This window comes from Oryctolagus cuniculus, chromosome 13 (assembly GCF_964237555.1).
Source record: "Oryctolagus cuniculus chromosome 13, mOryCun1.1, whole genome shotgun sequence".
NCBI classification, from domain to species: domain Eukaryota; kingdom Metazoa; phylum Chordata; class Mammalia; order Lagomorpha; family Leporidae; genus Oryctolagus; species Oryctolagus cuniculus.
Window position 1 is genome coordinate 107,804,971 of NC_091444.1, and position 12,275 is coordinate 107,817,245.

The 12,275-nt window shown below is 56.0% G+C and overlaps 1 protein-coding gene across 24 annotated transcripts in view; it reads left to right on the forward strand.

Annotated features, from left to right (window-relative positions):
- The window catches only part of PARD3 (par-3 family cell polarity regulator), a 507,188-nt gene that overhangs the window by 212,514 nt on the left and 282,399 nt on the right, over positions 1-12,275 (forward strand). For all 24 annotated transcript variants that reach the window (XM_070056191.1, XM_070056180.1, XM_070056187.1 and 21 more), the window contains exon 5: positions 411-539. In XM_070056191.1, coding sequence (XP_069912292.1) covers positions 411-539 — 129 coding nt within the window. The remainder of the gene's footprint in view (positions 1-410; positions 540-12,275) is intronic.

Below are 12,275 nucleotides of genomic sequence, written 5' to 3' on the forward strand. Positions count from 1 at the left end.
TGATGAATTGCGGGAGATATTTCACGGGACGATATCAGAACGAGGGAAACAGAAAACTCCGTGACTAAGAGAGTGAAATCCTGTGTAGGAACATTTTTCGCTTTTTTGGTGCACATGCTTGTCCTGGGGAGGCCGACTCAGTTGCCAAGTGCAGTGTGTAGCCTGTGTGTGTGTGTGTGTGTGTGTGTGTGTGTGTGGTCCCCATGCGCACCTGCTGCAGCCAGCAGCCTCCCCAGGGCCTGTGTTTCTGAGGTCTCGCGTGGTGGGGTGTCCTCAGCCAGCTGTGTATGAGTTAGTCACCATGTCTTTAATATGGAGAATCATTTTTCTGCTCCTTTTGAACGCCCGAGCTGATGTGCAAGGTCTGTCCATCTTTCTCACAAGACTTCTTTTTGTCTCCTCTCGAACAGAAAGACGAGAACTACCGGAGCCTGCCGCGGGACACGAGCAGCTGGTCCCAGTTCCAGAGGGACAACGCACGGTCATCTCTGAGCGCCAGCCACCCGCTGGTGGACAAGTGGTTGGAGAAGCAAGAACAGGTAACGCGAAGCAGCCCTGCGCCTCAGCACACCCAAGGGTGCTGCTCCGGTCACTCCAGGGGCTGCGTCCGTGCCAGGTTCTAGGTCAGAGTCCAGCTGGCAGACCCGACTCTCTGTCTCTTTTTGTTTTTTTCCAAAGAGTTTATTTTAGAGGTAGAGTTAGAGACAGTGAGAGGGAGAGAGAGAGGGGAAGAAAGAGAGAGAGAGAGGTCTTTTATCTACTCGTTCAACCCCCAGGATGGCTGCAATGGCTGGAGCTGAGCTGATCTGGAGCCAGCAGCCTTTTCCGGGTCTCCCACACAGGTGCAGGGGCCCAGGCACTGGAGCCATCTTCCAATGCTTTCCCAGGCCATAGCAGAGAGCTGGATTGGAAGAGGGGCACCCGGGACTAGAACTGGTGCCCATGTGGGATGCTGGTGCTGCAGGTGGAGGGTTAACCTGCTGTGCCACAGCGCCGGCCCCGGAGTGGGTCTCTTGTGAACAGCCAGCACATGCTTGCTCTTGACCCTGACCCCACCCCTCAGACCTCAGGGCCTGTGGCCTTGCTGAGTAACGCTTAAGGAACCCCCATGGTGCTTCTCTTCTCCCAGAGACAGTAGCTCAGTGACTGAGTTTGCAAAACCGGGGCCCATGTGGGATGCCCACGTCCCAAGAGGCGGCTTAGCCCGCGACCCTGCAATGCCAGCCCCTGGGGTTTTAAAAATAGGAACAGAGCCTCTGCCTTGCTGGCTGGGGTCAGCAGGGTGGAAGAGGTGCCTTGTAGATTGGAGACATCAACAGAGTTCTAGATTTTTCTGTCCCTGTAGTGGGTTTGTTCTTCCTTGGATTCCTCTCAGAGTGCTTCTCTCTCAGCTGCTCTGCCTGGGGGAACAGCAGGAGGGGTGGAGGGCACACAGTGGGGTGGGGGCTTTGAGTCTCGTCCCCTGGTTCAAAGCCACATGGAGCATTACTTTGACAACGAAAGCGGGGTGGTAAATATCATTAGAAGCTGAACCGAAGCCCGAGTCGCCTTGGAGGCAGCCATAGCCTGCTCAGAGCCATCTCGTGGGGCGGGGGCACGCTTTGCTGAAGCCAGTCTTTCCTGGGAGATCCTGGAGGGAGACGGTTCCCTGTTGTGTCTGTCCACGAGGTGTCTGAGTTGTGACCCTGAGACCCCCAACTCCGTGTGGATGTCTGACCGTGTGGTCAGACGTCGGCATGCCTTTGAGCCCGGCCCCCTTCCTGACTCTGAGTAGACTGTCGGTTCACGTGGGCGTTCCCCGCCCCTGTTCTTTCGTCCCGCACTTTGCTGCAGCTAATAAACTCGAGGAGAGAGGAGGCAGGGACTCCGGCACACGAAAGGGAAGCAGCAGCTAATTGGGGGCCTGCCACTTTCACTGCCGACTCCTGCTGAGCGGACCTGAGCCCAATTAACAGAAGTGGCAGCGCGGTGCCAAGAACATTCCGGCTGCCGCGTGGGCTCCGAGATGGGGAGTGGCTGCCTGGCCTCTAGAGAGAGACCCCTGCTCTAGGGTTCTCTCCTGTCTCAAGTCCCCTGATGTGTTGGAGGGACGAGGCAGCCGGGGTGGCGTGGGCCGTCCTGAGTGCTCGGCGATGGTGACGCCGAGTGTGCCGTGCCTCCCCCAGCCGGAAGGACTTGTGCAGGTTAGGGCTCAGCGAGAAACACACCTGCTGCTTCACTCCCTGGGGCTGCGTCAGCCCAAAGGCAGGAGCCGGGGGCTCCATCTGGGCCTCCCTCCCACGAGGGACCCAAGTGCTTGCGCAGCTGTCACCACCGCTCCTGAAGTCTGCCTTTGCAGGGTGCCGGTGCTGGGAGAAGTGGGACGCGGTGAGATGTGGGCTGCCCCGCCGCCCGGCCATGCGCTCGCCGCCCCTGCTCCTGCGTGTCCCTGTCGCCCGCTCCAGCCCCGGTGCTGCGCACTGTGTGGTTTTGTGCGTGGCGTTGGGTTCCTGACCTCTGGTCATGTCGTCTTCCTCAGTGAGGGCGCTGGCACGGAATGGTGCCTGCCGCTGTGCCAGCACGTGCTCACTGATTCCTAGGCGTTCAAATAAAGGAGGTGGCCCAGTGTTGATGGCAAGACCATGCTGGATCAGGCGTCTCGGTTACCTTATTCTTAAGGAAAAGGAGAGCCAAATGGTTTGATTATTATGCTACTTTAAAAAAAAAAAATTTATTTGGAAATCAGAGAGCAAGAGAGAGATCATCTATCCGCTGAGTCACTCCCCAAATGGCTGTCTTCATTTATTTATTCGGGCTGAATCCAGGAGCCGGAGCTTCACCCAGGTCTCCCGTGTGGGTGCAGGGCCTAAGCCCCTCGGGCCATCTTCTGCTTTCCCAGGGGCATTAGCAGGATGTGGAGTCCGAAGAGGAGCAGCTGGGACTTGAACCCGCGCCCACAGGGGATGCTGGCATTGCAGGCAGTGGCTTTACCCGCTACACCACAGCGCCTGCCCCTGCTCTGACACTTTTTAAACTCTTGATGCTGATTTGCAGTAATGACGCTGACGTCCTCCATGAGTGATGCCTCTGGGACTTTGTTGTAGCCTCTTCCGTGTAATTTAATTGAGTCCAAATCTTTGAGTTTCCCAGGTAGAGGAGAACCCAGTGAAGCGGGTTATCTGGGGTGTACCAGGTCGGGGTGAGGTGCGTGGTTATGTGTCTCCCTGGGTCTCCCTGGGCCATCCACCCGGCTGTGGCGCCAGGCCTGGCCTCTGTGGCCTTGGCGTTGGGAAGAGATAGCGCTCCAAGTGGACCCAGCTCTGGCTCCCGTCTGCACTCAGCTCGTCCCGGTGGGTCCCCGTGTGGGCGAAATTCCCTCTTCTTTCCCGTGTGCTCACTCAGCTGTGCTAAGCACAAAAGGAGAAAAATCTCCCCGAGCTAGCACGCTCCACACTACACACTGAAATTGGTTTCCGGAGTGTGGGGCAATTGTTCTGTCTTAATTAGGAAATTAGGAGGTGGCCAGCCCAGAAATCTGATTAGCCAGCTGTAGGCGGGTCAGCGAGACGACCCAAGGGTCACAGCTCAGACAGGCTGGAGAGCTGTTGCTGCTGGGTGTGGGCACAGCCGGGGTCGTGCCATCCGCTGTCCTAAGGAGACCAACCGCAGGCCACGGTGATGTCACATGTCAGCTGCAAGGGTGTGTGTTTGGTGGCTTTTATTTTTCCCTTTGCCAGCAGTGTCCAATGCACACTCAATAACCAAATGGCTTTTCCATTTCGCTGGTTTAAAAATCTGCATCCCCTGCCTCAACATTCTAAAATTAATATTTGTTTTTTGTGCTGCTTTCCGATTGATGTGCTTTTACAAAATAGAAGGAGACATAATCGCGTTTATCCTTGACAGCCGCGAAGGTGGATACTAACCACATCGAGGTTGGTTTAAAATTACGTTTACATTTCCTAAATGCCAGAAATTTTATTTCATATCTGAAATCTGTCTTGTTCACAAGAACACCAAAAAGGAGACCGAAGCACCCTGCCAAGAGAGATGTCTTGTCCTGGGCTGTGTCAGTGCCAGGAGCAAGGGGCTTTGTGGGGCTTTGACTGAAGCAGCGCAGTGCTGTCCCGCCCTGTGTGAAAACAGCTTCCTCACGTGGGGAGCAGAGCCACCCTCGGGAGCCTGTGCCACTTTCTGTGTTCTGGGAGCTCTGCATGTTTGCCACTTTTTAGTTTCAAGAACTGTGGACTAGAGGGCTGGCGCTGTAGTGTAGCGGGTAAAGCCTCTACCTGCAGTGCCGGCATCCCATATGGGTGCCAGTTCGAGTCCTGGCCGTTCCACTTCTGATCCAGCTCTCTGCTATGGCTTGGGAAAGCAGTGGAAGATGACCCAAGTCCTTGGGTCCCTGCACCCACATGGGAGACCCAGAGGAGGCTCCTGGCTCCTGGCTTCAGATTGGCGCAGCTCCGGCCATTGCAGCCACTTGGGGAGTGAACCAGCGGATTGAAGACCTCTCTCTGTCTCTGTCTCTGTCTCTGTCTCTGCCTCTGCCTCTCCTCTCTCTGTGTAACTCTGACTTTCAAATAAATATAAAATAAATCTTGCTTAAAAAACAAAAAACAAAAAACTGTGGACTAGAAGCTTCGATGGCGAACAGGCCTGGTGGGTCAGGGTCCTGGTGAGTGTTCTTTTGAGAAAGATGGATTGAGCTGCTTCTGGGACTCCCACGTGGGCGCAGGGACCCGGGGATTTGGGCCATCTTTTGCTTTCCCATGCACGTCCGCAGGGATCTGGATGGAAAGCAGAGCAGCTGGGTGTTGAACCAGCACGTGTATGGGATGCCAGATGGTAGGCAGAGGCTTAACCTGCATGCCGCAATGCCAGCCCCAACGTGTCTTATTTATTTGAAAAAGAGGCACAGAGAGAGACAGAGCTGTCTCGTCTGCTGGTTCCCTCCCCCACGTTCTCCGACAGCCAGGGCGGGGCCAAGCTGAAGGTAGGAGCTGGGAGCTCCACCTGGGTCTCCCCACGTGGGAGCCAGGGGCCCGGAACGTGGGCCACCACTGCCGTCTCCTAAGGTGTGTGTCGGCAGGAAGCTGCCATCGGGAGTGGAGCCCGGACTGCAGCAGACACTGCAGCGTGGGTCGTGGGCATCCCGAGTGGGGTTCCCGCCGCAGCCCCACGTGCTGGCTCCTGGGTGCCCTGCTGTCCTGAGAGCCAGCTGCCCGTACACTCCCCGCTGTGTGACTGACATCAGAAAACACCTGGAGGCTGCATTGGAACACAGTGCCTAGGACGACTGGGCCCTGTTGCAGCTTATTTGCTGCATGCTAGGTACGTACGCCCTGCCAACACCTTGCTGTCTACAGAATGGGGGAGACATGTGCAGTACCACGTGTTAGATGGGGTGAAGGTAGGAGATACAGCCCAGGTTTAAATGCAAGCCTGGGGCTGGTGCTGTGGTCCAGCAGATTAAGCTGCTGGCTGCAGTGCCGGCATCCCATATGGGCGCCAGTTCTAGTCCTGGCTGCTGCACTTCCGATCCAGCTCCCTGCTAATGGCCTGGGAAAGCAGAAGAAGGTGGCCCAAGTGCATGGGCGCCAGCACCCACGTGGGAGACCTGGGTGGAGCTCCTGGCTCCTCACTTCGGCCCAGCCCAGCTCTGGCTGTTATGGCCATTTGGGGGGTGACCCAGCAGATGATGGAGACAGCCTCTCTGTAACTCTGCCTTTCAAATAATAAAATCTTGAAAAAGAAATGTAAGCCCCGTGTCTGGTGCGTCGCAGACACTCCTTCTGTCTTTCCTTTGGGAGTTTAATGGTTAAACCTCAGCCACTCTCCCCATGATCCTTTTAAGTCGTCTCTGGCTCCTTCCTGAGACATCTCTGTCTGCTTCCTCGCCCAGTTTTCGGAAGGCTGGAAGCCGGGTCACGGTGAGGTCTGCCGAGTGTCTCGGGAGGGTCGTGTCCGCCCATCAGGCGCTGTGTCGGCTTCCCGAGCTGTGTGGCGCAGGAGGGCTGCTTGTCCCTCTCTCTCCCTCCCTTGTGCTGGCCACACTGATTGCTTCTTGGGCCTGTGCAGCTGAGAGCCGGCAAGCAGCAGGGAGGTGACTCTGAGCTGAGAGTGGCGTGTGGGTCAGCCTTCGTGGGGAGCCCCGTGGCTGGCGGTCTATCCTGTGAATCTGGCCATGGAGAGCTTGCGCCCTGTCAGCTTGGACCCTCGGCTGCCTCTTCACACCCTCACCGCAGACGCCCGACGAGAAGAATCTGTGCTGGGTGCTCCGCGTCCCTTGGTTCCCAGCCCTGTGCGTGCCACTTGCTCTCAACATCCTGTCCTTCGTCCCTCAGGTCTGCAGACACTGGGGCTGCGACCCTCGCATGGTCCCTGGTGAGGAGGTTGCCTGAGCGTGTAGCCTGCGGTGCGTTGCTCTCCCTGCAGCCCGCCTGTGCAAGCTGGATCAGCCTGAAGCCACTTTGAGTCTGGGGGTTTTGTGAGTGGAGAGGTATCGCTGTCACCAGCCCTGTTCCCGATGCCCCAGCTACCTTCACCGCCACTGTTGCAGTGGGCCTGACACGTGGACCCTTTCACCCAGAGTTACCTGGTCTTTTGTCCCTCTGAGGCCTGGTACTTGGGGCCTGTAGCACTTCAAAGTTTCTCTCTGTGTGAGCCATTTTACCCTTTTCCCTTGTGTTTTGTTCTTTTTTTGAAAGATTTATTTGCAAGTCAGAGTTACAGAGAGGGAGAGGCAGAGAGAACCTTCTTCTGTCTGCTGGTTTTATCTGGCGTTTGTAGCCTAGAAAGCAGAGCCACGGAGTTCCGCACACGCACACACTGTGGGTAAATACGGGCTAATCGTGGTCTCCCAGTGTGGAGATTCTGCCACTGTGTTTCAGGCTCACGGGTGATGGGATCGTCCCTGTTTTTATGTCCATCCATTACCAGTTGTACCTGTATTTTAGCGCCTTTCTTCAGAGCAGCTTTTCTTTTCTTTCTTTTTTTTTAAACGTTCTTTAAGTTTTATTCAACAGTTAGTAAATTCTGCTCTGTACAAACTAGATACTGGAGATTCAGAAGTAAGTACAAATTTTCTTTCTTGCTGGAAAGCTGGAGAAATTGTACTATAAGAGAAGAAAAGGGGCCATCGCTGTGGCATAGCAGGTAAAGCCTCCACCTGCAGTGCTGGCATCCCATATGGGTGCCAGTTCGAGCCCTGGCTGCTCCACTTCCAATCCAGCTCTCTGCTATGATCTGGGAAAGCAGTAGAAGATGGCCCAAATTCTTGGACCCCTGCACCCACATGGGAGACCCGGAGGAGCTCCTGGCTCCTGGCTCCTGGCTCCTGGCTCTGGATTGGTGCATCTCTAGCCATTGCGGCCAACTGGGGAGTGAACCAGCAGATGTAAGACCTCTCTGTCTCTCTGCCTCTCCTCCTCTCTCTGTGTAACTCTTACTTTCAAGCAAGATAAATAATAAATCTTTTAAAAAAAAAGAGAAAAGCCAGGGATTTTCCATGCACTGAACGAGCCCCTAACATGGTGGAGGTTGAATTACATCGCGTGGCCTCTGGCGGGCCGAGGGTGTTTGTACCGTGAGACACCTCGTGCTGTGCTCTTAGTATTTTCCCCATCCTCCGGTATTCTGTAGACTTACGTGAGTTCATAAAGGATTTTCCGTGACAACTCGGAGTGCTCCCAAGAAGCAGCCAGAAGTAGGTGTAGAGTGAAGTGGGTGACCCGGAGGTCGCTGTGACCTGTGGGCAGGTCCGTGCGTGGTCTGAGCAGCGCAGGGCAAGCTCGTCACTCTGTATCCTGAGGATGTTCTCCCAGGTCTTGACCAGTGGCGTCTTCCGGGTCAGCCCTCGTGCCTCCTGCTGTCCCAGGTCCTTGGGCTGACCAGTGGCGTCTTCCAGGTCAACCATTGTACCTCCTGCTGTCCCAGGTCCTTGGGCTGACCAGTGGCGTCTTCTGGGTCAGCCCTTGCGCCTCCTGCTGTCCCAGGTCCTTGGGCTGACCAGTTGCGTCTTCCGGGTCAGCCCTCACACCTCCTATGCCTTCTCCATGTGGCTCTGACCCCTGAGGATTCCTGTCCTAAACCCACTCGTTCCTCCTTCCCATGCCCACCTTGTAGGCCGCTGTCTTGGGGACCCGGGCCCGGCATTGTCCATCTCTCTTCTGAGGGTGGGCGGTGTGTGTGGTGAACCTGCTTTGACCCCTTGGAGGAGCACTGAGTAGGGAGGTGTCGCCCATGGCTGAGGTCACCGCCGGCAGACAGGGGTGTCCTCCAGGGAGCGGCTTCGCTGAGAGATGCTGGCCTTCCAAGCCTGGTAGCCGGCTTTGTGCCTCCCTCTGATGGTGTGTCTCAGAGGGCGGTGAGGATCAGGCGAGGTCCCTCCTGCACGCTCGGATGCACCTGTCAGCAGTGGCCAGTGCCTCTTGTGGTTCCTCTTCCCACACTGACCCACACGCCGCTGGTTCCCACGCCGGCCCCGGGTTCTCCCGGTCCGGTCCGTGAGTCTTGGCACCTTTGTGCCGCTGTAGCCTGAGGGCGTTTTCCCTGTCACCTGCCTGCTCCCGCCCGCCGAGGAGTGTGGCGTCTCACTTTCCTGTTCTGGTGCCGACCACCGTTCCTTTTAATTACCTGTCTTTCTCTTTAATGAGGACTGGGCCCATGTGCAAACCTAGGGTTTTCCCTGTGGCTTTGTTCTCTTCCACACGTGTACTCCAGGCTCCTGTGGGCTGCGTCTGCCATTGTCACCAGCTCTCTGCATGGAATTTGTTTGCATAAAGAACGTTCTTCTTGTAAAACAATTTTGTAGCCAGCGTTTTGATTAAAAATATCTTTTTCCATGGGTTGTTCCAAGAAGTTCTTCTAGATTAAATTGCAGAAACTTGGAGGGGAGGGCAAGAAATGCTAGTTTGATTATTATCAGCAGAAACCTAGGCTTTTGGGCTTACTCATAGTTGAAGTCCCTGGAGGGGCTAATTTGCCTGAGAACTTTGTATTTTAATCATAAACAGACCGAATGCGGTAATACTTTCATAAACTTTTGGCTGCGACTTTGGTATTAATGTCCTGAACTCTTAGAAAGAAAAACATATTTCTGTAGGTTGGCCAAGAGAAATAGGTCCCCAATTCAAATAAAAATAATGCATTTGTTATTTTAAAGGGATTTTTCCATCGAGCGGTGTGTCACACTTTTTGCTAATTTAGTTGTCTAATATTGCACATGGCTCAGTTCCTTGCTGTATTTTCTGCAGCCCAGTATGATGGCTATTTGGATTTTAAAGGTTTTGCTTTGACTTTAGGGTAAGTTATGATAGATTATACGTTATTTAATGTAACCGTTACCTTATTCCTTTTGTTGTGGATTTTTTTTTACAGCAATCTCTCAGCTGTCAAATATGTTAGAAAAAAATTTTTTTTGTTTATTTTTCTTTTATTTGAAAGAGAGAGGGACTTGAGAGACAGAGTCTAGTCTGCAGCAGCTGGGGCTGGGTCAGGCTGAAGCTGGGAACCAGGAGTCCATCCAGGTGTCCCACGTGGGTGACAGGGACCCAAGGACAGAGCCGTTGGTTCCCAGGGTGTGCGTTAGCAGGAGGCGGGACCCAAGCCCGAGCTGGGGCCTGAGCCGTGGCGCTCCGGTGTGGAATGCGGCTGCCCACGCTGCGCAAGCGCCTGGCTCTGTTGTGGGTTTCCATGGAAGGATGAGTCCTTTGACCAACAGGTGTGTGCAGAGTGTTAAAGCACGCGTTTCTGACGGAGGTGCACCTGGCTCTGTGAGGTTCGCGAATGTGCTTTCTTTAGTGTGTGCCATCAGCTCATACATGCTGTGGCGGCGCTGGGCTCCATGGCCCCGGCCCCTCTGACATCTGGGCTCCATGGCCCCGGCCCCTCTGACTTCTGGGCTCCGTGGCCCCGGCCCCTCTGACTTCTGGGCTCCGCAGCTCCCGGCCCCTCTGACATCTGGGCTCCATGGCCCCGGCCCCTCTGACATCTGGGCTCCGTGGCCCCCGGCCCCTCTGACATCTGGGCTCCATGGCCCCGGCCCCTCTGACATCTGGGCTCCGTGGCCCCGGCCCCTCTGACATCTGGGCTCCGTGGCCCCTGGCCCCTCTGACATTTGGGCTCCGTGGCCCCTGGCCCCTCTGACATCTGGGCTCCGTGGCCCCCGGCCCCTCTGACATCTGGGCTCCATGGCCCCGGCCCCTCTGACATCTGGGCTGCACGGCCCCGGCCCCTCTGACATCTGGGCTGCACGGCCCCCGGCCCCTCTGACATCTGGGCTCCGCAGCTCCCGGCCCCTCTGACATCTGGGCTCCATGGCCCCGGCCCCTCTGACATCTGGGCTCCACGGCCCCTCTGACATCTGGGCTCTGCAGCCCCCGGCCCCTCTGACATCTGGGCTCCGCGGCCCCCGGCCCCTCTGACATCTGGGCTCCGCGGCCCCCGGCCCCTCTGACATCTGGGCTCCTTAGCCCCCGGCCCCTCTGACATCTGGGCTCTGCAGCCCCCGGCCCCTCTGACATTCTCCCCTCTGGCGTTGCTGGCAGCAGTGCCGGCCCTCAGTGCCAGATGGCGACTCCGCGCTCCTCCCTGTGAATTTCCCTTCGGCCGCACTGCTGCTCCCACGCCTGTAGCACCGGCTTGCTCCGGGCGCTGGCCAGTCCCTCTGCCTGGCGCCTGCCTGCTCCCTGAGAGCCGAGCTGGGCAGAGGTGAAGTCCCCACTCCCCTCAGCCCTGAGCTCCCTTAGTACCTGCTCTGGGTCTGTCTGCCCATGGGGCTGGGGCTGGGCACAGGCTTGCCCGGCACCTGTGCACTTCCCACATGTTTGCTAGGCCTAGAAAGTTCTAGGCTTGTCTAGGACTGTATTTCCTTTAATTTCGCTACATAACTCCCAGGGTTCGAGCTTATTTTCTTCCTTTCTTTATCTGTTGTCTGGTTACTATTTATTTCACCTTTGCACTGGCCTCTCTACACATCTTCCTTCTTTTTTTTTTTTTTTAATTATTTATTTATTTGAAAGGCAGAGTTATAGAGAAAGCTCGTAAGTGGGGGGAGAGAGAGATCTTCCATCTGCTGGCGCACTCCCCAAATGGACACAACAGCCAGGGCTGGGCCAGGCCAAAGCCAGGAGCCAGGAGCTTCTTCCAGGTCTCCCACGTGGGTGCAGGGGCCCAAATACCTGGGCCGTTTTCAGGCACATTAGCAGGGACCTGGATCAGAAGTGGAGCAGTGGGGCTTTGAACCAGCTCTGAAATGTGATGCCGGCACGGCAGGTGACTCACCCCACTGCTCCACTGTGCTGGGCCCACGCCTGCCTTCTTTATGGCCTCGTTCTCACTGCACAGCGTTCCTTTGCACTGGCCTGGCGTCCTGTCCGCCTCTGCCATCTGTTCTAAGAAATCGCGTATTGGGATTTACTTAATGCTCTGTGTCTCCCTTTGGGGGAGACACAAGTTAGGAGCATGAAGAGGCTCCCTGCTGTGCCGATTGGGAATTAAACGCCCCGGAGCTGGGGTCCCCTGTTCCCGCACTCCCCTTTCCAGTCTGACTGTTCAGGGCATCCGCTGCCTGCCAGGTCTCCTGTGTTCACAGCACCGCAGGGCACAACCGTGCCTGCCTTTGAGACAAATCCTGGTCCCCTGCCTGGCTTGCGGGTTATTGGTCTGCTGCTTGCTCACAGGCATCTTGGGTGCTGCTTCTGTGTCAGCCCAGGCTTGAATGGGGCGGCGGCGGCAGAGCTGGGGGTCGTGCAGACCTAGGTGGAACGCTGGATCCTGCTCACTCCCTGGAGACCCGAGGGAGCACCTCTGGACTGCGCAGAAGCAGTCACCTGATGAAAGCTAGTATCCCTGTATCTGGGGATCAGAAAGAGCGTGGCAGAGTTTTGAGATGGGGCTGGCATTGTAGTGCAGTGGGTAGAGCTGCCACCCATGACGCTGGCATCCTATATGGGGGCAGGTTCCATCCAGCTCCCTGCTGGTGGCCTGGAAAAAGCAGCGAAAGATGACCCAGGTCTTTGAGCTCCTGCACCCATGTGGGAGACCGGGGTGAAGCTCCTGGCTTCAGCCTGGTCCAGGTCTCGCCCCAGCTGTTGGCAGCCATCTGGGGAATGAACCAACTGATAGAGGATTCTCTCTCTTCTTGTCTCTCTGTAACTCTGACTTTCAAATGCATACATTAATTTTAAAAACACGTTGAGGCATTCTAAATCATTTACTTTGGTAAATGATGTTGCCACCAAATGAATTCCGTTGTTTTCCGTGCGCGAGGACATTGGTCAACTCGAGGCAGG